The sequence below is a fragment of the Triturus cristatus genome, chromosome 3_2, assembly GCF_964204655.1.
Source record: "Triturus cristatus chromosome 3_2, aTriCri1.1, whole genome shotgun sequence".
NCBI lineage: Eukaryota > Metazoa > Chordata > Amphibia > Caudata > Salamandridae > Triturus > Triturus cristatus.
In genome coordinates this window covers 917,030,175-917,056,672 of record NC_140584.1, presented here as the reverse complement: position 1 = coordinate 917,056,672, position 26,498 = coordinate 917,030,175, and the positions used below count along the sequence as shown (strand labels likewise).

General features: G+C 50.4%; 1 protein-coding gene across 1 annotated transcript in view; it reads left to right on the top strand.

Moving 5' to 3' along the window:
• TEX14 (testis expressed 14, intercellular bridge forming factor) overlaps positions 1–26,498 on the top strand; it is a 1,549,829-nt gene that overhangs the window by 421,687 nt on the left and 1,101,644 nt on the right. The window contains exon 9 of the mRNA XM_085647123.1: positions 18,968–19,146. Within this exon, the coding sequence (XP_085503249.1) occupies positions 18,968–19,146 (179 nt within the window). The remainder of the gene's footprint in view (positions 1–18,967; positions 19,147–26,498) is intronic.

Below are 26,498 nucleotides of genomic sequence, written 5' to 3'. Positions count from 1 at the left end.
TCTCCTCTCTTCTTGATCCCAGCCTTGGGATCCACCGGACACTCTTCACTGACTGCCTGTCAGCAACTTTCCTTCAGGCATCCATAGAAGTCCACGACGAAACCCGACGCAAGTTCACACCTATGCACCCGCAGCCTGTGGGCTAGGTAACTTGGGTACTTCGGTGCTCACAGGGGTATTGACTATCCTAGGGTCTAGTTTCCGAGTCTCGACTTTCTAGCTATACCAGAAGTGTCCTAAAACTGCTTATTTCTAACTGCTAGTGATTCTATTGACTTTTACGCATTACGCGTGAGTGTTTCCACTCTGCACCTGAATCCCGTGGGCCTCCCACTTCCTACCTGTTGCTAGTGTAGTGTAGCCCCAGCGATTCCCTAGGCCTAGGCCTATCCTATTTCCGTGACAGTGGTCCTTATACCACTTACTTAGTATATGGTTTGCGTGGCCCCTAGGGCCTAATTGTATTACTTACCTGTGTGACTTAATGTATGCTTAAATAAGACTGTGTTGTACTTACCTCTAATCTCATAATGAGTGCTGAGGGTTTGTCTAGAATAAATACACTTTATTTTATATATATATCTGTTGTGGTGTCCTTTTATTTGGTATTCAAGGGATTATATATGGTATCACAGCTGGCTTCACATGCCATTCAGAGTTTAGCCTAAGACTGCTCTTGTCCATGCTACCACTAGGATAGCTGGTCTATAAGGTTGACTTTACAACCAATCACCATAAGGGTTGTTTGGACTGATATAAGGTGTACACTAGAACTAGTGACATCATACATCAGGCCAACTTCTCACAGACCTCTTGCTCCCGGATGAAATCTATAGAAGATAATTTGAAATATTGGAAAGGCAATATGAAGTGTGACCCTCACCTAACACTCTGGCAGAAATAAGAGTATAGATTACTGAACATAACGACACTGCTTTGCAAGAGGGGAAACACACGTCCAGGCGCTGGATAGCATGATCATATGGGGAAGGTGGTACACCAGGCCATAGCCCAGCTACTAAAATAAAGGATCAACAGGCACAGACCTATATTTTTGGAATAGAGTCCCACAATTGAGTGTTGTATCATGACACCCCAGAGATCACAACACAATTTATGAAGTGCCACTCTTACTTATATGAGCAACGAGAAGCTGCAAATGATGAAGAAACAGTACCTTGACGAGATAGCAATGGCATGGCTTGCCAGCGAGAATTCTTAGTACAACCAATCACACTAGAAGAACGGGAAGCCATATCTTCACTGCCGTATGGAAGGTGATGATAGGATCCCTACCAGATTTTATAAGGAGTAATCTGATTTATTGGCACCACATCTTCATGTGATATATAGAGGCCTATGAGAAACTAATACTGCCTCTGCCCCTGCATTACGTACTCATAATAACCCTCTGAAAGCCGGGAGAGAATCCAGTACGATGCGAATCATTTCATTACTAAATATTGACACTAAAATACTGGCAAAATGATTGCCACTAGACTACAACCACTAATCCCAGCACTGGTACTGCCGGACCAATCGGGCTTTGTTCCGGATAGATCCACCTCACACAACCAACGCTGCTCGCAGTTCTACATCAATTGGACCCCTTGATTAAGGTGGCAGCAGTTCTGTTAGATGCAGCTAAAGCGTTTGATTCTATACAGTGAGAATATATGTTCACTGTGCCACACCAAATGGGGATACCCAGAGCTTTTTCACAGTGGATATGCCTGCTGTATACACACCCAGTGGCTAGATTGTGTGTCAATGGCAATACATCATCTTTGATGAAGATCTGGATGCCCACTGTTGCCTATCCTATTTGCTACAGCATTAGAACCATAGGCATGTAGGATTTGCTATCTCACCTTACGCAGACAACATGGTGTTGTACGTCTGTGACCCTGCCACACAACTAGCTCCTCTCATGCGAATATACAAAATATGAGCAATACTCCGGTCTGAATATGATTTGGGACAAATTGATTATATTTCCCCTCGCACAATGTACTGTACCACGTTCAATGGACGTACCCCTTCAGTGCAGCACAGAACCGGTCAAATCCCCATAGGGATCCCGATATCGTCATTAGACAGAACTACGGTCAGGCACTCTCCAGGCTTGAATACCAGGTGGCAAGATGTATAAGACTCCTTCTGTCACAACCTGATAGAGTGGCGGTTCGGAAAATGGTCATATTGCCAACATTGAGGGGTATATTCACAAGAATGTCTGATAACTACCGCAAGGGTAGCGTAACACAACGGGGGCGTGGTTTGACGCGCGAGCAAGATGGCCGCGAGCCTGTGAAGCTCCGGCCGGCCGGTGCCATTCTCCTGACATTTCTCCTGTTAGGGGCCCCTGCTGGGTGTCGGGTGTCAGAGGAGACGAAGCCTGATTACCCCCCGACGAAGCGGTGCAAAGACAGGAGAGCGCGACTGCTATACGCGCTGGCGCCACTGGCAGACGGCTGCGGCCGACATACACTGGGCGAAGCAGGAGTGCAGCGGCCGGCCGCACGAACGACTACACGCCGCGGCTTCACAAATGGATCCTGGTGGTAGTGACGACGGGAGCGAAGGAGCCAGGGTGCGGCCGGCACGCCTCCAGGTGATACGCTGGACGGAAGAGGACGGCGGGCGAGTCACTGGAGAGGTGCTGCTGACTTGGGCCGGCTTGAGCTCCGTGAGCACGCCGCAGTGTGGCCCGTTAATGTGGGAAAAGCGGAGCGGGCGGCGGCCGGCGGATTGCGTGCCGGAGGCAGACGGCCTTGGAGGGAGGACTCACTGGTTGGAGCTATGAAGTGTGGGATCCTATAACTCCGCTGCCGGAGGTACCCTGAAGAAGACTGAGTGGCGGCTGAGGCACGGACCCGTGGAGGCGGTGGGAGAAGTGGTGCGCTCATTGATACTGGGCCAGGCCGGGTGCAAGGTGGAGGCAGCAGCGCGCGGTAGGCGCGAAAACGAAGAAGTGCCTGGACCTCGGGTGCCCGGAGTACCGGCTGGCACGTAGGGGGGACGAGGTGGTGGACCACACGTGGTGTGATGAATGGAGCCCGGAGACGGCGGCCATATTACTGGAGGTCCTGGCGCAACCGGCATTGAGGAGGAACCTGGAGGGGGTCCCTGTCGGGGACCTGTTGGAGGTGCTGAGACACTGCTAGGCGGTGGACGGGGCGGTGGCTTCAGCCGTAGATTGCAGTGACGCAGGACACAGGTCGAGCCTAGTTCCAAAGCGGCGACAGTACCCGCGCGGAGGAACGGAGTTGTGGCAAGGCCCAGAGGCATAGCGGTGGTGACATTTGGCGGCCGCTGTGGACCATTTGTCCGGGGAGTAATAAGTGGTGTACTCCCCCTGGTGGGGGTAAATCTGTGGCTCGGACATACTCTGGATTCTGCCTCTGGCGCCCCGGATCTCAGAGTGAGGCAAGAGACCTGCACCGCCGGCATCTGGAGGAGGGGTGACCTGCGACTGCTGAACTCGGATCATCTGCCTGTCACGTTGACCTCTGGTAGATGCCTACAGCACAGCAGCTGGTCATGGGCCGGCTGCGCAACGCGGTTAGGGATGGCCAAACACCGGCCGCCAACTCTGGCCCTGTGTCGGAGACTAGAGACACTGACGCAGCACCGCAAACTGAGATGTTAGCAGCTAAATTGGATACGGTGCTGGCTGCAGTGGAGCGGATCGGCTCCACGCTGGAACAGACGAGATCATCGCTGGAGGCCCGCACCGATAAGGTCACGGTGGACTTCACCCTCCTTCACGCGGATCACCGCAAGCTGACGGACAAGGTGGCCATACAGGGGCAGACCCTTCAAGAAGTCCAGCCAGTAGTGAATACCCATACTGCCGCCCTACAAGACCTAATAGACCGCGTCCATGCCTTAGAAGACCGCGTTGAGGATGCGGAGGGACGTTCTCGGCGCAGTAATGTGCGAGCGTTGGGCCTGCCGGAAGGCGAAGAAGGGCGTTAGCCGGACCAATATGTAGAGGGGTGGCTACGAGCCCTGCTTGGACCTGAGAAATTCTCTCCGCAATTTGTAGTGGAACGGGCCCACAGAGTTCCAACGCTGCGGCCCAACCCGGGAGCCCGAGCCCGACCCTTCCTGTTTAAACTTCTTAATTATCGGGACAGAGATGTGGTGCTCCGCGAGACTAGGAAGATAGGGGAAATCAAGGTGGGCAGCGGACAGGTGCAATTCTTCCCGGACTACACAGCAATGGTACAAAAACGCCAGAGCAACTACCTGGCGGTAAAGCGCCGACTGCGCGACCTGGAGATCCCCTACGCTCTGCTGTTCCCCTCACGCCTCCGAGTGGCCACAAGAGAGGGCACTCGCTTCTTTGATATCCCGTCAGAGGTCTGGGACTGGCTAGAAGAGGCCGGACGTAGTGCTGGTCAGAGGCCGCCGGAACTGGAGCCCGCCGCACAACGAGGCAGGAGATCTCAGCGGAAGAGGGGAAAAGGACCCCGAAGAGAAGAGGAACCTAGCCTGGGAGTGGCTCCCAGTCCGGAGAGGATAAGACTGGAACGCCAGGAAGTACTGGCAGTAGTGGCCACACTTAGATCTCCTGAGGGTCGAGGTGGAGCGATCGCCCATGATCAGGGTGACCCGGGGACCACTGGCTCGTCTTCCCCGTCCACCTTGATTTCTGACGACCAGCTGATGCCGCTGGTGACCCCCCAGACTTCGGAGCATATCATGTGAAGTGTAGATATGGGAGAGACTGTGCCCTCTGAAGCGCATAAAAACCCCCAGAGACAGGCGATGAGGACTGGTGGTTGACGCCTGTTGGCTCTGCAGTATGAGGACAGCGGGATGGTGAGATGACGGGAGGAGGGGTCCTGCTGGCGGACTTCTACAGAGATGGGGGAGGGGGGAGGTTTTCTGGGGGGGGGGTTGGAAGCGGCTACCTGGGGAGGAACGGATACCCCATTGGGCGTAGGCTCCTACCTGAAGGATAGAGTAACATAGGCTGCAAAAACCCCCCCGTACTGCCCCGAGCCCCGGTTAAGGGAGTCCCTTACACTGCGTAGGCACAGGCACCGTGGTCAGGGAGCACCCTGCAGCGGCTGATACCACACGCTAGGCCCCCCTAGCTGCCATTGGGCTTAGTCGACTTTATGAGCGTTGACTTATGGTTTGGACGAATACCTGTAACGGGGTTTGCCCTGGAAGTTATATTGGCCTTGTTGGCTCGTTCATGCACATGGTTTCATATATGTGCATTGTTGTTTTGTTGATTCTTAATGCAACTCTCTGGATTGACTTGCGAGCGCTCCCTGCTCCCCCCTCCCGGGTGGGTGTCCCTGGGCCCCGCCACATGTATGGATCATAACAGTTCAGCATGGCTACTACGAATGTAATCACATGGAATGTCCGGGGTATGCATACACCAGCGCGCAGGTACTCCATATTTGCATACCTACAGAGACACGCAGCGGCCATAGCCCTCCTCCAGGAGACACACATGACACCGAGGGAGTTAGATCGGCTGCGCACACGCTGGAGGGGACAGGTGTTTGGCACTACTTGTTCGGCACATGCCAGGGGCACACTGGTCTGGGTGAGGGCGGGCACCCCGTTTGTCTGCCTGGAGGCGCTGGTTGATCCAGGCGGGAGATATACCCTAGTACACGGGCGACTTGATAGACAGCAGGTGTTGCTGGGCTCACTTTATGCGCCGAATGTCGAGCAGTCCTCATACCTGGCTAGCTTGTCTGCGGTACTGGCGCCGTATGCAGGTCTTCCTTGGTTCCTGGGTGGGCACTTTAACACGGTGCTTGACGTACACCTGGACCGATCTTTCCCGCCGCAAGTGGGCTCGAATGCACAAGCTTTAACTACTTGGTTGACACATTGGGCTTTGCTTGACATGTGGCGCAACCTGCACCCGGATGACCGCGTCTATTCATACTACTCGGCAGTACACGACCTCCATGTCCGATTAGACAGGGTGGTGTGCACCCACTCAGTGCTTCCATTGGTGGTTCAGGCAGAGTATATGGGCCGGACACATTCGGATCACAACCCCCTCATAGTGGGACTCCGGTGGCGACCTGACAGACCTCCAATTCCTACGTGGCGCCTTCAATCGGCGGCCCTGGAGGATGCGGAGTTTCGCGCCTCCTTAGGCACGGCAATAGAACAATACTTCGACCTTAACGAGGGCACTACAGGCAGTGAGTTGTTAGAGTGGGACGCCCACAAAGTATGCATTAGGGGGCATTGCTTGGGCGCGACGTGGAACATTCACAGGCAGCTGTCGAGTGCTCTTGCTGCTTTGGAGTCCCGCCTACTCTCCTGTGAATTGTATGGGGAGGGCGGCGGTACGGACTTGGACCGACTGCTGGAGCTCCGGGCGCGCCATGCTGATTTGCTGGACCGGCTGCGGTGCCACAACTATGCGGCCCACTCGGCTCGAATACATGCTACGTCGGATAGGGCTGGGAGATTGCTGGCCTGGCTAATACGGCGGGAATCTGCCCATGCCCCCATAAGCGCTATATGCGGGCCTAGCGGATCACTAGTATACACGCAATGGGAGATTCACCAGGCGTTGACGGCACATTACACATCCTTGTATCGGTCAACGGGACGTAGACGGTCGTGTGACCTGGACGGGTTTTTGGAAGCCGCGGGACTGCCCTGGAGTGCCCCCTCACTACAGATGAGATTGGGGATGCGATTTCCTCTTTAGCCACGGGGAAGGCGCCGGGCCCGGATGGACTCCCGGCGGAATATTATAAATCCTATAGGGAATCATTGATACCTAAGCTTCACGCACTTTACCTGGCCGCCCTGGAGGAAGGTGCTTTACCTGGGTCGATGCGAGAGGCATATCTGATTTCCCTACTCAAGCCTGGACGGGACCCCACTCAGTTGGGGTCCTATCGTCCACTTGCCCTACTCAATATGGATTATACAATTCTGGCGAAGGTTCTGGTGGAACGGCTGGCGCCTGTGGTACCGGCGCTGGTACGCAGCGACCAAAATGGTTTCGTGCCTAAGCGCAGCACCTCCCTTAATCTGTGGAGGTTTTTCCGAGTAGCGACTGACGGTGTCCAGCAGTGGCCCAGAGCAGGTTGTCTGGTCCTGGACTTGGAAAAAGCTTTTGATTGTCTAGAGTGGGGATATCTGGTGGCGACGCTGTCGCATTTCGGACTGGGGCTTGGCTTTCTCCAACTTGCAGCTCTTCTATATAAGAGAGAACTGGCCCGTACATATCTGACCCCATTCCGGTCGGCCGTGGCACTAGAGAAGGATGTCCGCTGTCGCCCCTCCTGTTTGCGCTTGCGATGGAGCTACTCGCGGCGACACTTCGTAAGGAGCTGGCGGATAGCATCCCGCTGGGAGATGCGACACACCAGGTGTCCCTCTATGCGATGACCTCATGGTGTTTGTCAGAGACGTGTCTTGTGTTCCTGCTGGGCTGGAACGCATCCTGTCCGACTTTGAAGCGCTCTCGGGGCTTCGAGTGAACGCAGCAAAGTCATGCCTGTATGCCTTTAGAGCTGACACTCGGGACCCTGGTTACCGGCTTGGGGGAGTGCAGGTACAGTGGCAGCCGGACACCTTTCGCTATCTCGGCATCCAGATATATCGACAACCGGCAGATCTGGTTGAGGGCAATCTGGGAAGAGCAGTGTCTGCGATCAGGAATCAGATGAAGTTCTGGAGCACACTTTCCCTTTCGGTCACCGGCCGCATAGCACTGATTAAGATGGTAATCTTACCCCGTCTGCTGTACTATTTCGCCAACTTGCTCCTATACGTCCCGGCGTCCTTTTTCGCGGGCTTGACACGCTCCCTCCGAGACTTTATATAGGGAACGGCGCGACACAGGTTTGCACTGCCCAAATTGTATCTCCCCGTGGGCCAGGGCGGGCTTGCGATGCCATGTTTTGAGCATTATTATCTGGCAGCGCAACTGCAGTGGGTAGCTCGCTGGCTGGCAGACAGAGGCCGCGATGACACGGCGACGGCAGCGGACCCCCCGCTGTCTTTGGCCGAGCTACTTAGGATCTTTCATCCGGTGGCAGACGCGATGAGACCGACGCCGCTGCTGTTAGTGGTGGCCTGTAAATGCTATCGTAGATGTCTCCGTCTTACCAGATCAAGGACCCCCTATGCGCCGGCCATACCTTTGGAGGGCTCCCCTAGTGGGCAGGGAGTACTTGGGGCGGCGGAACTGAGGGACTGGCATGCAGCTGATATCTATACCTTAGAGGACCTTTACCAAGATGGAGCTCTTCTCCCATTCACAACCCTGGCGGAGGAGACTGGGTTAGCTCGATGCCAGTTTCTACGACATCGGGCCCTGGTGGAGACACTGGCAGGCCACTGGGGAGATCTGAGGGAAGAGCCGGAACAGCACCTAGTGGTACAGTATCTTCATGTCATGGGACGAGGGAGACACCTGATTAAATGGTTTGCTGCGGCGTTACGGTCGCACGCGGCGTTGAGTCTAGGGACGCTGCGCGAGAAATGGGAGGTGAATCTTGCTTGCCCCATGACCGATAAGGAATGGGAAAGGGTGCTACAGGGTCCGAAAAGAGTCCCCAGGAACATGAGATTCCGTCAAATACAATTCTTCATCTTACACAGGGCATGCCTCACACCGGCAACCATTAATAGATACTTCCATCGTGTGGATGCATGCTGCCCATGCTGTGCGGAAACAGACGTTGGGCTAATTCACATGTTATGGGACTGCCCAGCATTGAGTACATACTGGCAGGCAATACGGGAGGCGCTCCACAAATGCGCGGGACGGGTAATCCCCTCTGAGTGGTCTGTCTATTTACTACACCTTTACCATAGACCGCCCTCCGCAAAAGTTGCCTCTCGCTTTATAGATCTGGGGATTGTGGTGGCAAAGAGGCTCCTTACTACGCGCTGGAAGGCAGATACCCCCCCCCCCCCCGCATGTGAAGGCATGGCGTAGCTCATTCCTAGTCAGGTCAAAGGCGGAGGAGGTGGCCCTTCGGAGAGAGGAAACACTGGGGCTCTGGATGACGCCCATCGCGTCCCAGTGGGGGGAGATGCTGCAGTCATTGTTGCAACTGGGCGTAGCGGACTCGGCAGACGATAGGGGTGAGTTGCGGGAGCTGCGTTAGTTGATAGGGGGCTAGCTTGACTGGTGGGGTGTCGCGGCACAGGGTACCGCAGCCTTGATACAGGTGGTGAGACATAGGAACACACAGGCCATTGTCGATACGACATTCCACATAGGGGAGGCGGGGGCTGGGTATGGGGGAGGGGGGGACCCGGTAGGGGGGAATGGGTGGGGGACGCTTAGACACATGTTGAGAGCTGCTGTTGTTCTTTTAGTTGCTAATATTGACAGAATAGTTGATTATCTGCTTGTTGGAATAACTGGAGAAAACGTACATAACAACAAGGTTACTACTTTATAGTCCCCACATAGGGTAGGACCACAAAGCATGCGGTGTAGTGGTAGGTTCACTTGTAACCTCAGGGGCCACTCATTTTAGACAATGCTGAATGCCACCCCATCGTTATGGGTCACCACAATTGATGGTATAATCTTATGAATCCATGCCATGCTTTAATTGTAACTGTACGCTAAGCCACTGAGTGATGTATTGTATGCTTACTGTTGCATTTTCAATAAACAGATTTCTAAATAAAGGGTAGCGTAACACAACTTCCAATATCGCAGCCCATCGTGGGAAAATAACTCCATGTCAACGTGGAATTCATAACAAGGCGGTACCATGCGATAGTCCACAGACACCGCGGACAATCAATGTCCGCGATACAACCACCATGATGGAGATAAAACCACAAACCACAACACCAAAAAACTCGCAACGGGCCAAAGAGCGATGAGGAAATCAGCGATAAGCAGCGCCAAGCCTGCAACACACACCTGGCAGGCCGAAAAAATGACCTACACCCAAGCACCATGGAGGCAGCCAGAGCAGGTGCAGAGGGCGAGCTCAACCCCACAAGCACCCCGGACGACCAGCCAGGGACATCGGGGACAGGGAAGGGCAAGGACAAGAAGACAAGGAAGACAAAGTTCAGTCCGCAGGCAAACAGGATCATAGTCACGCAGGTGATGGAACACCATCAACAACTATTTGTCACCTCCAACGTGTCATTGGGCACCAAAACTGGTATATGGCGGGACATCGTCGACAAGGTGAATGCCGTTGGAGAGCACAAGCGGACAATGGACGAGGTCAAGAGGCGATGGAATGACATCAAGCGGAAGACCAAGGAGATACTCTCTGCCAACCAGAAGGCAGCAACGCAGACCGGAGGTGGGGGCACAGCACCACAGCTCGTGCTAGATGACATGGAGGAGCTGGTGTTGAGAGTCATCAGTGTGGATACTGTGGCTGGAGTAGGGGGACCGGACACTGTTCGACAGGACACAACATAAGCCAACAGGGTGAGTGACCACCAGGTACTGGGGGGACGGGTGGAGATGGACACGATGGCACACATGCAAAATCAAGCAGGGCACAGTACACACCCACAATGACCCAGGCTCCTCGCACAGACCGTCACAATGTACAATGCTATGCTGTCAGAATGTCAATCTGTACCATGCGGCTACATACATGTGGACACATTGTAATACCCCATCTCCCATTCACATCGCAGGGGCATCGTCAACACCTCCTGCAGAGCAGTCCCAGCCACTCTTCACTGTTGACGAGGAGGACAACACCAGCATTGACGCACAAGCCCTCCTAGACATCATTGACCTCATCCGTGACTCACCTCCAGGATCAGGGCAGCCCAGCTACATCGAGGAGATCCCACCCACCACCCAAACCACCCAGCAGGAGACACCCACAGCCCGGCACCTTCCCAAGTCCCCCAGGAACAACAAATGGCCTTCCAACACCGTGTGCTAGAGGGCCAGAAGGAGACGGCTGAGCAGGTATGGGTGGGGTTCGAACTCATGGCTGCCAAACTGGACGCCATCCTTGGGTGTCTATGTCCGCCCCATGGTCTCCAACGAGCCCTGACTGACATCGCTGGAGTCATGACGTGGGGAGTAGATCAGCTGTCCGCTCAGAGTGGCTTCAGCGATACCAACCGTGAGCTGGCTCACATGCGGAGGCTCATGGAGGACATGGTGCGTATGGAGGCGGAAAGGATGGCAGCCACCGCTGCACATCATCGAAATGTAGCTGCGATCTATCCTGCCCTGCAGACCTCCATCATGGCATTGCCGCCAAAAGGTGTGGCGCTGATGAATTCTGCTGCCCCCACACCATCCACATCCCCGCCCCCTGGTGTGTCAGTGCCTCCCAGTGCGGCAGGCGTATCCACTCAGGCACCAGATGTGTCAGTGGCACACAGTGCTGCAGCCGGTACTGCAACACCCACAGGGGGGAAGGGCAGACATCCGGAGATGAGGATGTGGATGGGTTTGTGATCAGGAGGCACTAGCATTCATTTCCGCCACCTGTCCTGTTTCTACTTGGTGCCGCACATGGCCTCATGACCTTCCACTGACCCCCGATACACTCCGATACACTCACCTTGGACAGCGACATGGACTGCCACATCCTGTTCGACGACCAATGACACGGCGGACAGATTGCGGATTGTACCCTTCCTCTTCCGCAGTACATGTCATCCCTGGATGTACTCTGGCTGGCCCTCCACGGGCCCATATTGTGTAGTGTGCTCGGCATTGCCCTGTACTGCTCCAGCTGCAGCACTGCACTGTATGTGCAAATAAACATCCAGTGACGCACTGCTGTGTTATGCCTTACATCTATCATGTATGAATGTGTGGATGAAAGTAGGGACAGTGATTTCCCTGCGTCAATGATGCTCATCCTGTGGGATGCCAGTAAGAGGTTGCCACATTGCATATTGTGTACCGGGTCCCGTGAACACTACAACAGGGACACACGCATCAGTCACTTCCTTTTCCGGACATAGACTGGCCAACGCCCCGAGCCCACAAGTCATTGTGGCAAGCCCTGCGCTGGTTCGGCGTACAGCAGGCCAGACCACTCCGATGACGCACCGAGGAGGGCCACCATTGCTACCCGTCGCAGGCGTACGCGCTGGTGGTGTGCAGGTCACTGGTCTAGTTGTCAGCATGTCACAGCCACTCCCTGAGGGCAGGCTTGCACACACACCACACCCATCCGGCACAGGCGTCACTGGCCATGTGACTCCGCCAACATAAGGGGCCGACGACGTCACATTCCCCTCTTTCGGTGGTGACTGGATGGCAGCCAATCCACGCTTCTCATTCATAAAGGGCCCATGAGTTGTTGCGCACAGGGTTGGTGGCATCCGAGGCCTGGTGCACGACACAGGCCGACCGCCACATGGCGCTGACTGGGTTTGCACAGGGTTATTGGCAACCGAGGCCTTGCGGCCGGCACAGCCTACCACCATGTGACGCTGACTGGGGTTGGACAGGGTTAGTGCCACTCGGAGCTTTGCGACGGGCACAGGCACCCCCCCACGGGACAGTGACTTAGGGTGCACTGAATCAGTGGCACCTTAAGCTGCTGAGCGGGTGTGCTGCCTGCGATGATGCCCCATCCTGGCGATCCGGACAGCTCAGGTTTAGTGTGCTCTGCTGGACCGCAGTGTAGGCCAGAGCCAGCGCGCAGCGTGGGCCTACCGCCACGTGGCGTTGATTCCGGTATCCCAGAGTTAGTGGCACTCATTGGGCTGAGCGGGTATGCAGCCTGCGATGGTGCCAGGTGCACTGGTATGTCCTCTGCCATGGAGTAATTAAGACCCAGCACCAAACGTGAGACCTGTTGGCCTGCGGAGCGTGGCTGCATGTTGTGGAGGGTGCCATGTCAGCGGGCCCCCGTTGTGGCTTGCAGCGGCACGTGGTGGGATCTCCCGTCTACGTGCCGTTGGCGGAAGGTGAGCAGTGAGGCCTGGGTGTGCATGGGCGGGCATGCTCCGATGGGCGGCGGGAGGGGTTGGGGTGCCTCTGCCTGGGTATGCGTGGGCGGCCAGGCAATGTTGTCTTGTGCAGGTGTGTGTACTGTGCCAGTCATGTATCTGGACTCTGTTTCAGCTGACGGCTCTGACTCAGATGTGTGACCTGGTGAACTGCGATACATACCGGCAAGGGGTTGGGGTCACACCAGTGGCAGCAGGTGAGCAGTGTGGCCTGGGTGCGCAGGGGCGACACTCTCTCTCTCTCGCTCCCTCTCTTCTTCTCCCTCTCTTCTCTCTCTCTCTCTCTCTCCCCCCTCTCGTCTTCTCTCTCTGTCCCTTTCTTCTTCTCTCTCTCTCTCTCTCCCTCTCTTCTTCCCCCTCTCTTCTTCTCTCTCCCCCTCTCTTCTCTCTCTCTCTCGCTCCCTCTCTTCCTCTCTCTCCCCTTCACTCTCTTTGTCCTTTGATGTGCGGAGGACACACCTTCTCATCATGTTTTTTGTCTTGCAGGCTGGGACGTACAGATTGTCCCGAGGGGAGCGGCCATGTGTCTTCATTTCATTTCAGTGTTCATTTTAATAAAGTTTCATTTGTTGCTTCAAAAGTGAATGTGTGCTGCTCATTTCCTTGTCGACACATGCATGTCACCAGTTGTGATTATACGACGTCAGGTGGATTATTTTGTGCATGTTTATGTGTAGCTGATGTGGCATGTCTTTCGTCGGGGGTGCCAGGGAGGGGTGGTGCCGGTGGGTGTTGTGGCCCTCGTGGGTGTCCGGGCTGCTTGATGGGTGGCTCCATGGCATCTGTTGCCCTTCCGGTGTGGCTGTGGGCTGTGTTCCCCTTTGTTGTGCAGGCAGCCGTCCGACTTCACACCAGGTCAGAGCAGGTGTAGATTTCCACGTGTTAATGCGCCTTATCGTCTGTTTTGTGTTTTCATTGCAGTTCTGTCTGGCCGTTGTGAATGTTGAGGTGTGATTTTGTCGCTGCTTTTGGCACGGTAACGCCCACTCTGCATCTCATTAGTGATAGTTGCGGGGTGCCTCTGTGGCGATGTTTTATGCGGCTGCTATCGCGGGTATACTGGTGCTGTGGGCTGTTAACACTTGCCCACTATTGGTACTTCTACCCATCTACTTGCCACACATAGCGATAGAAAACGATGACACATACCCAATACCACCTAAAGCCATATTACCATATACCATATACACGGCCGGAAGTCCTCAGAATAGAAACTAACACGATAAACAGTACCACAAAGGCCTGGCAGAAAGTGATCATTAGGGTAGGAAAATCACCGCTGTATGCACCAGTGATGCCATTATTATACCACCGAGCCATCTCCAACACACAGGAACCTAAAGTACTTGCAATATTAACAGAAGCCAGATTAGTGACGATGGGGGATGTCTTAACAGAGGGAAATTTTATAATTATTTTGCTTTGAAAGCCTTATATCCACAATTCCCTGATGCACCGCTGACATTGGGGCAGCTATAAAATGTACTTACAAGCTGCTTAGAAAACGATTAATAACTAGGTTGTACATCTGCACAAAGAGACGTGCCCCCCCCCCCCCCCACATTGGGTCAGACATTTAGATATGTTGAATTCTTTACTAGTTCCCCCACTCTCTCTGGAGGACTGGGAATTTTGCTGCACCCTCACTGGCCACCTAACAGCCAACTGTAATTTAAGAATTATACACTTCAAATACTCACAGCAGGTATATTATACTCCACTAAAATTATATAAATATGGGTGTATGCGTTGTGGCGTGCCTGACGCGGATTTTATGCGTTTGGCCTGACATGGATAAGGTGCACCACTTCTGGACACAAGTAGCCCAGGCCTTATCAGTTATAGTAATGGAGCAGGTGGGCTGCACTCCACACCATTGTATTCTAGGACTTCTCAACTCTATGCAACCACACAATCGTAAATTAGTGGCAATAACTGTTATTACTGGCAAAAGGGAGGGTATCACTGAATAGGGGAAAAAACAGCACCTAAATTTGACCAATGGCTTGTTGATGTGGCTGATTGTAGGAACCAGTGAGACATATATGCAGAGGAATTACTGGTGGCATTGTAACCTAAGAATATATAGGCACCGTTTATAGCGTATCTTATAGCAAACTCATCACTGGACTAACTGGAGTTAATGAACTCACCCTGCATTGGGGCACTCTATCATATCCAAGTGAATGACACTGAATATGATGCGCTGTGGCATATGTGTTAGATATATTATGTGTAAGATATGATGATACTGTGTTCAAAATGTTATGTATTTTGTACTGGAAAAAACATGAATATACTTGAAGTATGTTGGGGTGCGTGTCACCTCCTCTGTTTCTAATTTAGGGCACCACTCTGGAAGCAACCCATCTGTTGACCAAGCCTGCTCAGGCATGTAAAAAAAAGTATGCTTTAGCATTGACGATCACATTAAATCTCTCTGGGAAAAGAAGCATATATTGAAAGGTTGAGTTGTCAAAGTTTTTGGTTGACATCGACAAAGGAGCACCTGTGTTGTTTGATCGCCCCGATGTAATCCAGGAAAATCATGATACAAACGTTTTGAAAGTGGAGATGTTGGTATTTCTGTGCTTCACGGAGGATGGTATTTCTATTGCAGAAGTAAGGTATGCGGGCTATCAATAGGTGCGACGGTGCTCCAGGAATGGGCTGTTGGGCCAGGGATCTATGCACCTGTTTTACCATGAGCCACCGCGAAGGTATACCATCTGGGATCCAGGTTCTCAGCCGCTCATCCCCTTTGGCATTTGCAGACTCCGAGCCCTCCGGGGATCCAATGAACCTAAGATTCTTCCTGCATGATATATTTTCAGTGTCTTCAGCGCGCTCCCCAAGGGCTCCCTCATCATCCTCTACTGAAGCGCCCCCTTGCTTAGCCTTTGTGACATGCATGCCTATGTTCCAGAGGTCCTGGCGGAGGACTGAAACATGCACTTTGACTTTGCCCCCTTTGGATTTCACTGCCGTCCTTGAGTCCTGGATTGCCTGCAGTATAGTGGCAAAGTCAGAGGGCTCCTGCGACCGTTACAACTTCAGCTGAGAGGAGAGGTGTTCCCCACCACTGGAGGTTGCAACTGTATAGTGGTTGATTTTGATTTGAGATTGCGCAGGCAATGGGGGTTTATCCTTAACCATGGCGTTCGTCGCAGGCCCATCCTAGGCCAACCGCTGAAGTTCAGGCTCCTCTCTGCCCGCTTACCCATGCGCAGCACGAGCAGCCAGGTCCAAGCCAGTGGGTGGATCTCGGAGCGTGCCACTAAGTCTATTCTTCTGCCAGCAAGTGCTCATAGGGTAGTGAGTGTCGTGGGCCCCCAGCCTCCTCCCACAGCTTCACATCTGTGGGGAAAATCTTCCGTCCTCTATGAGCACAGCTGTCACCTTGTACTGGAAAGGGGGGGAGAAGGGATGAGTCGCTGTACGCCCTCGGGTTCCACACTCAGGTGAAGAGTTTAGGCCACCCCTGAAATCTGATCTCAGGGCGTTGTTCTGAGCCAGGCAAGCGGGGTGGGGGCAGTAAAAGATAGGCGAAGACAGCACTGACATCAGCGAGCACCGCTCCCACTCTTAGTGTGTGGTCACCCACATGCATTGGCCTCCTGCTGTCAAGCACCATGGGACAGCTGTGGACCTGTCACCCCCAGCACAGGGGTGAAAGAGGCGATTCCACCCTGGGGATGCGGCCGCCAGTCCTTCTACCCCTCGTTGATACAATGTCTGTGGATTTTATTATAGATTATACACAAACTGGCGGTGAGGTGGCAAGCAAAGTACGCACAGGTGTCTGTTTTTGGATATTTATTCTCAAAGTTCTGATCACACTACTTTATGTGGTCCCACCGCCACTAGGCCACCAACAATAACTACAATCTATACACAAGGAGCGTGTGATTCATCCAAATATTGATAGCGTTCCAAGCAATGCTCTCATATATCGTCCATTCTCTGTGTATCCAACCAAGAAATTACATGTTGTGTGCCCATCCTTCTTCTGGTATCAACCTTTGTTTATTGCAAACGTCAATTACGTTCCACACTTCCTTCTAGAGCATCTCCCACACTGTCCTTCTTTCGTACACAGTCATTACGGTGTACGAAAGAAGGATGGGTGCACGACATGGAATTTAAAATCATATGATTATCATGATATTAGAAACCCTGATGATGTCCGTGTCGGATGAAACATGTTGGCTGGATAAATTAGATAATGTACCTTTGTGTTGAAAAATTGGATTGAATAATACATTCTAAATTGGCTTTCCAATTAAACAAGACTCCCTTGGTATTTTCTTGGTTGGGTACACAGAGAATGGACAATATATGAGCGCACTGCTTGGAACGTTATCATTAGTTGGATGAATCACACGCTCCTTTTGTATAGATTGTGGATTTTATTATAGAGTCACCCAAAAGTCAAAGGTACATAGCAATTCTGTTGGTAGTGAATCATGGTATATCATTTGCAGGTTTGCCCACTTCTAAAGAGTTGGCTCAGTTTTTTGTACAGCACATTAGTTGATCTCATGGTGTTTTGCTTATTCTAATAGCTGACAGAGAGTCTCAATTTACTTAAAGATTTTGGTCTGTATTGTATAAAGAATTACATTTCAAAGTCTTTATGTCTACCAGTTAACACCCTCGGACAGATAGGCCTACTGAAAGATTGAATCAACATTTGAGCAGTGTCCGAGATGTCAAGTCTTACAACAAGTTGAACACTGGAGTAAGGCGTTGTGGTTAGCAGAGGTAACATACAATAATACAGTTCAACAGTCCCCTGTTGAACTGTCACCTTTCTTTTGTATGTATGGCCTCTATGCCAATACTACCTTTAGACCAGTTTAGAGATTACGGGCCTCATGTACAACAAAATGACACAGCGTGGCGTGCAATCCATTTTGCTGCTCCGAGCTGCGTCATTTTAAATGCACAGGGATGTGTCATATTTACAACAATATGACACATCCCTGTGCTGGCGCACAATTGCCTGCCTCCGCCTACGCAGGCACCCTTGCACCATGGTGCAAAGGTGGCTGCGTTGCAGGGATGATTGTTGTGCAGGAAAAGAAATCTTCCTGCACAAAAAAAATCATGATGGTGTTTTCCTCTCTCTATGTGTGCTGCAGAATGCAACATGCCTGAAAGAGGAAAAAACGAGGAGAAATAAAAGTATTTATCCGCGTTGCGCCTCCTTACACCTCACTTGAGGAGAAGTAGGATTCTGACACAAACCTAGGTTTGCAAAATGTTGCAAATCTGGGAGTGCGGCAGAATCCATGGGTGTTGCGTATGAACACCCACAGCAACACCCACGGCATTCCCTTTTCACGCAAAGTGATTGCTGAAATGGGGCTGTATTAACATGGCCATGAAAAGCCACGCCGGCCTTGTAAATATGGGCCTGCACACTGTGCCGCTGGTGCGTCAAAAAAAGTTAATAAGACACTACATGTCTCTTTCAGTAAAATAGAAGCAAAGAAAATGACATGAATCCACTACTATGAAGGGAAAGAGATGCAGTTTATAGCTTAAGAAACTGAATTTTTCCATTGGCATTCTGAGCAATGTTTAAATAGAATATGCACAGTACAGTAGCAAAGAACAGCATTTGCCTAAAAATAGGTCGAATTTCTTCTTGCACAAGGAGTCAATGTGTGATGGAACCAGTTCCCAGTGGAGTATTGCCATAATTAAAGATACACACTTATCTGGCGGGGATCTGTGTCCACAGTGCACCCGCCAGTGTAAACAAACCCACATAGCAAGGTTTTACGAAACACATACAAATCAAGTACTCGTGCCTAACCAAGTTCTAAATGGCCACCTGAGTAGAATTTGTGGCATGGAACCAAGATGGTAACTTGATAAGAATGTATATAAATATGGATGTTATCTGTTCTGTGTTTTTTTTTATGTTTAAATTGTTATAATAGTCTAGGAAAAGATCACAGTATTGACATCAATGTTTCGAGGCTTTTGTTGCAAATTTTTTCAATATTTCTTCCAGCGCTCAGAATTTCCTGTTTTGCATATGGAAACAATAGTCCATTTGCTGCTCCATGTCAACGATGCCCTAATGTACTTGCACACACGAGGCTTCATCCATCGCTCACTCTCCTCTCATGCTGTGCAGATTGTCTCAGCTGGCTTTGCAAAGATAAGCAACTTTGAGTACATGGTACAGAGGTATGGAATGATAATATCATGTTTTCCTGGTAACTGCAGAATATAACAAATATAAAATGGTGTTATGAAATACTCTAATGCATGAAACCTATCAAATTCTACATCACAACACAGCCAATAGACAAGGTCAACAAACAGCAGAAAAATGTGTTGTCTCTAGATTTGCCTTTGCTTCCCTAGCACTGTCCAGTTGGCAGCAACCTGTGCCCTGGTGCTGCTAAGTGTGACACCAGAAGTTTCTGCAGAAAGGTAATGCATATGTTCAGTGATATTAACCTTCCTTACATTTGGGGAACATTCCCCTCTGCTCATTAGCAGATTTCCAGCAGGTTTAGAAAGGATAATTTTTATTGTTTCAAAGTCCATAGCTTCGAACTGTCCCGTTTTTCTGGGTAACTCATTATCCTGGACAGTCCTGGCAATTGCACATCAGAAAGAATTGCAGGGAATTGCAATGGGAATTTCAGACTTTAGGCCAAAGTAGGCGAGTTGTTAAATTCTCCACTGCAGCTGAATGAGAAAAATTTTCAAACTCAGCTACTTTGGTCTTGAGTTTGAAATTTTCATCTCAATTCCCTCTTAATTGAGTAGACCCTATAATCTGCACTACGCTAAATAGGCACAGTTAAATTATGCGGAGAAGGCGGAGTTTTGGGGCAGTGGGTGTTGTAAATTTTCAAGTAAGTAATTGATAGCTGTGCTGCAAAGTGTCCCTGGATTTATTTTTCAAATGTAGGCAACTATGAAAGCCGAGGTTCCTAACATGCGGTGCTCTGTATATTAGCAAAGTGCTGTGGAGTGTGAGTGATATTAGTATTAATTCAATAAAAGTGAAAGTAAAGTTATTCCAAGTTGGACTCAATATCCAACTTGGAATAACTTTACTTTTATTGAAAGAAGTAAAGGTAACACTGTTAGAAATACCCATACTGTTAGACATGAAATTTCCATTTCACAACATGTTTTTCTATTTTATTTGCGAGCATTTAGGCTCACGCTTTATTCAGACAGCTGGAAGCCCACCCATCGTTAAATGTAAAAAGGGGATACAAGCCCCAGTCGCCTGAGACTGATATTACAGGCAGAATGAAAGTGATGGATCCCTAAGGGCACCTTATCATATCTGATCCTTCATTCTGTTTTCAAGGGACTGAAAGTTCAGAAATTATGGACAAAAAATATGTTAATTTGATATCTATCTGATTAGTACGTATTATCTAAATAGTATTTGGTTGTGAAGTGTTGTTTTATGTTGAAGTTGAAATGATGGTCATTATTATGGGAGATTTGAAAATCGTAAGACGTTTGGCAAGCAGAACAGCTTGTCTTTGGATACTTAAATAAGTGACTATTTCTGTGTAGACCGTCATAGATAAGCGACCTGATATGCATTTGAGCATCAAACTAGGGGTGCGTGAAATAGACATATTTTGTAATTACATGAAAATTTGGGAAAATTACACAAATTTGCAGGAAATGCGAGACCAGCATTCAGTGCTATATTTTAGCACAACTTGTGTCTTCACAATGATTTTGAAGACGAGGACTCATTTCATGCATAAAGAATAGCACGAAAACACCAGCCTCTCAAAAGCAGGTGCCCGTGTTCTGATCGTGCATGCTCCTGTACACTTGCACTAATTTTAACTGAGAATGGTGCGCCCAACATGGCGTAATATCGGAATTTCGCATGACATACGTACACTAAATTATGTGAGAATACATCAGCATGGCAGAAATTTCGCCCTGACCTACATCCAATATAGGTCTGTTGGCCTTCCATTGTTCACAAAGAATACATAGTCATTAGTATGCCTTCTTTGCCATTTTCATTATTTTGGGTACCCTGGCACTGCTCTATCTCTTGCATGTGTAGTCATCCAATGCATGACTTAGCTCTGTGTGCTACAATTGGTATCAGGTTCATGTGGAACTTTCTAACTTGCCTGTAGAGCTCGAAAGTGAGTGCAAGGTCTTGTCTGATGGGTGAGATCAAGAGCACTTCAACTGTTAGTGAGGTAGCATGAAACACCCCATATCTTCTTCCCCTTTAAGAATATAAATAATAATATTTTTTAAGAGCGCAGGCAGTGGTCCCACGGACAGCTGCCTACTCTTAAAAAATGAAACTTCAAGGTTTTCTTTTTAAAAGCAGCAACATTTTTTTTAAAGAAAACTGTTAACATGTAAAAAATATATATATAGCTTGATTAAAAAGCAATCACAGACATGGTGGTCAGTAGGTCACCATCCCTGTGATGGCTGTGATTCCTATTGGGTTGCAAACTGTGACCTTCCTCATTAATATTTATGAGGTAGGTCGATTTTTGACCCACAAGGAATTCCTCAATGCCACAAGGAATCCCTCAATGAAACTCAATTATTTTCATACATTAGGAATACCAATTTCCCAATTGGGATTCAGAGAGAATCGCGATTAGGAAATAGTTATTCCTAAACTTTGTACGTCTGACCCATAGTTCTGGCTTTTGCTTCCTTTTGCGTTGTGCCTAAAGGGTTGGTCGCAAACAAAATTCAAAGTTTTCTGGTAAGTCAAAGACGTGTCATAAGTACAAGAAGGTAAATCGGGAGTCGACCCCATTTTGCTACTTGAAATCAGGCAGGAAGGCGCAAGGGTATCAATTGAAAGTTAATCTAAAACAAGTGTTGCAGACTCCAATCTGATCCCATAGTTAGCCCCATGCACCCTGAATTCCCCAAGCCATAGTCATCCACATACTAATTGGTGGCCTTTCAGGAGGCCATGCTGTTGCTCTTTCATGCTGTGTAGTTCCAAAGGCGGAACAATCAATTTGCAACCAGACTCTACTCCTTGACCTCTGCCTCAATGCCAGCATTATCAGTACCTAGAGTCCTTATTTGGCTCAGACTCACACCTGAATGCGATCCACCTTGTTTTCAGGAGATGTCCAGGCATCCCTTATGGATATGCTCCAGACTGAGAAGGATTAAGGACAGTTGTGTTACAGTACTGTCCTTGGGAGTCTTGTTACCCACCAAGCAGTTCCATCTGCAGTACAGGAGTTTTAGATTTCATTCTAGGAGACTAACAGACAGCACCAGTCCTCCCAAACTCTGTAGTAACTGACCAAATTATTTTGGGGCAGAAGTTTGGTGACACTCGAGGCAGTACCCACCAGCAGGAAAAGCTCACCTCTCACTTTTCTTCTCCTGCTGCAGTGGCTGCCAAGCTGCTTTAACTTGCCCTCACAGGCCTAAACTTATTAATTTATTTATTTTTGTAACTTTATTTATAATTTTGTTGTATACAAGAAAAAAAAAGACAACTATACATGGCATCAAACATGCGCCGGGTCTCCACTGTTACACCAAAAGACTCATACATAATATTACGATGATGGTATCAGAAGTACAAGCATCCGATGTTATAGACAACCATGCCCACCCCTGCAAAGCAAAAAACTATTCAATACAGAGTTCAGCGAGGGTAACAAAGGTCCGCAGACACCCGGACACAACAACAATACTGACAGCATTCCCCACCATAAAGAGACCGTCCCCGCTTAGGTATTGGCCACATATACAATATCCCCACACAGGAACGACGACCCACCCAGGGTGAAATCTCCACCTTGCAATTAGCCAGTCACAGGTAAGCCAGCAACAGCCCTCTCAACATGCTCTGAGAGAAAATACCCCTACAGAGGACCCCAGATATCTTTCTGCTTGGATGCCCTTGGAAGAGTTTCAGCATAAATAGTCATCTGTTCCTGACAGTACATCAAATCTGCCATCCAGGCCTTAAATTTCGGGGCTCGACCCCTGCCCCATTTGCACGCCACTCTGCGTTTGGCCGGTAGTAGGGCTATGGCGATAAATTTCCGGTATGCCACAGGGAGCCGAGCAGCATATTCCAAAAGAGCCACGAGTGGATCCCTTTCCAGCGTGCCACCCACCATCTGCTCAAGGGCATCAAAAACTTGTCCCCAATACTCTCCCACCTCAGGGCACTCCCACACCAAGTGTAGAAACCCCTCCCCAGGCTGTCTGCATCTCTCACACCTGTCATTATCCGCCAGCTTAAACTTGCATTTTTTAACAAGTGTGTAATACAGTTTCTGCACAAATTTATAATGAATCACCCGCAGTCGGCAACTGGCCGAGATTTGACCCGTTTGAGTACAACAATACCGCCATTGTTCCTCAGTAATATCCCATTGTAGGTCCGCCTCCCATTGCACACGAGCCGGACTAATCGTATCTGCCTGATGTGCTCGGATGTCCTGGTACAAACCCGACACCCGATGCCTCCCATCCTTAGATCCCAGCAGTCGATGTAAAGGAACGTGAGGCGCCGGCTCCCGAGGAAACTCCGTGAGTACCTCCCTCATCCCCTGATGCAATCGCACATAGAGAAACACCTCCAACGGCGTGGGCTGCAACCCTTGGAAAAAATGGCCCACGGAACGGAAATGTTCCTTATGAAAGAGATCTCCCCAGGTGCTAATATTAGTACGTTTACAGAGTTTGAGGAACCCATCCTCCTGCAGAAGACTCAAAATTGTAATGATGGGTCAAGGGAAGCCTAGGGGAGTACAGGAAGGGCGACGCAACTGATTTTGTAATCCGATGCCACGCGTCTACCGTGCCAGAGACCGTAGTAGGGGCGTCCGACCTGGCACGCATAGGGCCAAATATCAAACCGCTCAGCGGTTCTGGATCCGCCAGCCAGTCTTCCACCACCATCACCTGCGGCATGTATCTAGGAGGATGAACCCAATAATACACATAATGTGCCTGGGCGCTCAAAAAATATGCCTCAAAATCCGGGACATCAAATCCCCCTTGGTCATACGGCTTCGTGAGCGTCGACCACTTAAGCCTCAGCTGCTTACCACCCCAGAACAGCAGGAGCAATTCGGAACGCAATGTTGCAAAGAAATAAGCCCCAGGAGGATACGGTATATTCAGAAACAAATATAGGAATTGTGGTAGGACGACCATTTTTATGAGGGATGCTCGTCCCGCGAGCGAAAGCGGCAAGGATATCCAGCGTGTAACATTATTAGATAGACGCGTAATGGCGGTGCCATAATTGAGCCTTATTGTGTCCTCTTTATCCCTGGCCACCTGGATACCCAAACAACGGACTTCTGCGTCGCACCACACAAAGGGATAGTCGAGCGGGAACTGCGGAACAGCCGGGGTCAAAGTGAAGACCTGAGACTTGCCCCAATTAATCGTGATGCCAGAAAGCCCGCCGAAGACTATAAAGTCCCGCAACAGAGGGTTCATGTTCTGCTGTGGATCCCTAATACACAACGTTACGTAGTCCGCATATAAGGATATTAGGAGCAGACGTCGACAGCATCGGAAAGCTCATGATGGAATTGACTTAGCCGGGAGGCCAGTGGCTCAATCGCAATAGCGAACAACAGTGGGGATAAGGGGAACCCCTGCCGGGTACCCCTGGAAATGGCGAATGGCTGGGAAGAATGACCGTTTATCAATATCTTAGCGGTTGGCTGGTGATATAACAATTTAATCCAGGATATACAGGGGAGCGGAAAACCCATACTTTGTAGCACCCGAAACAGATAATCCCACTCCACAGAATCAAATGCCTTGGTGGCATCAAGGAACACTGCAGCGAGGGGGAATTCGGGTGCCACTGTCTGAATCAACAAGAAAAGCGTACGTAAATTATGGGATGCCGCTCTCCCCGGAGCAAAGCCCGACTGGTCCGGGAGAATGAGCTTTTCCATTAGGAACGTTAACCGGTTGGCCAACACTTTAGCCAGTTTCTTAGTATCGCAGTTCATTAAAGAGAGAGGCCTATAGGAGTCACACGATCTAGGAGATTTGCCCGGCTTCAACAAAGACGAAACTAAGGCTTCCCTCATGGAGGGCGGGAGTATCCCAACCTCAAGAGACTCCTCATAGACCTCCCGAAGCACTAGAGCCATGATATCAATGCATTGTTTATAAAACTCTGAGGGCAATCCATCCGAACCCGGCGCACTCCCATTTGTGTCACCTAGCCACCCCAAGGCAACGTCCCCCAGATAGCCATCCAACTCCACCTGGCCTTGCCTCCGGGATGTATAAAGCTGTTTATAATGATTAGTAAACGTCTCAAGAATCTGCAACGAGTCACGTTGTAATTCTCCATCCAACCCCTCCACTTCCAATACATGTGTCGTGAAGCGGGGACTCCGAGTTACCTCAGCCGGAGCGTTCCCCTTCACCATATCTCTGCGCCACCCAGTACTTCCCTTTGAAACTAACCTCCCTCATGGCCGTGTCCGTATACTCCGATAGCTTCTCACGGAAGACTCGTTGCACTTGGCCCGTCTCCCCCTGTGCCATTCGCCTCCCCAGCGCACGTAACTCCTGCTCCAGACGCGACAGCGTCCTTTGCAAATCTCGAAGCACCCCAAAGCTCTTGGAAATACAGTACCCCTGTATGGTCACCTTGAACGCTTCCCATATGGACTCTACACTGTCTACGGAACCCTTATTTCTAGAAACAAAATCCTTTATTTCATCGCCCAATTCAGCTTGGAAAACTGCATCCAAGAGCGCAGCGTGCTGCAGCCGCCAGCGGGGCCGTGGTTTATCATATCCTGGCGGGATCAAGGAAACCATAACCGGGCAGTGATCTGAATATGTCCTGGTTAGATGAGTGACCTCACAAATGGTAGAGCATAGCCCCCTCGAGAGCAAACAATAATCTAGGCGCGCCCATGTACCAGTAAAAGACGTGAAGTGCGTTCCCTCTCACGCCCCTGGGTGTGCGTGACGCCAACTGTCAACTAAGCCCCCTTCCTCCAATATCGCCTGTAGGACCTCCCGCGCGTGAGTATAGTGATGCACCGCAGTTTTGGACCTATCTGTAGCCGGTCAAGGGCTATGTTGAAGTCTCTCCCCCCCCCCCCCCAGATCACATGAGAGGAGCCAATGGGCAGAATTTTACCCCAAACAGTAGCAAAGAACTCCGGAGTATCCACATTGGGCCCATAGCAGTTCGCTATGGTGATTGAATCAATACCCAGGCGCCCCCATATAATAACATAGCGCCACTGTGGATCAAAAATGGTACCCGCCAGCTCAAAGGGAGTCTGCTTTTTGACTATAATGGCCGTCCCTCTGGCATAAGATGAGTAAGAGGAGAAAACCTGTGACTCGCCCATTTACCGGCGAAGGACACCACGGAGCCCGGGCTGAGGTGTGTCTCCTGCAGCAATCAAAGTCACAGAAACCTGAAGCACACCTTCCTTTGTCCAGGATGTTTTGTAAATCAAGTTCATCAGTTTCGGCGTGCATACTCTCTTGAGGCGCTCCATTCCTTTCGCACCTTATAAAATTGC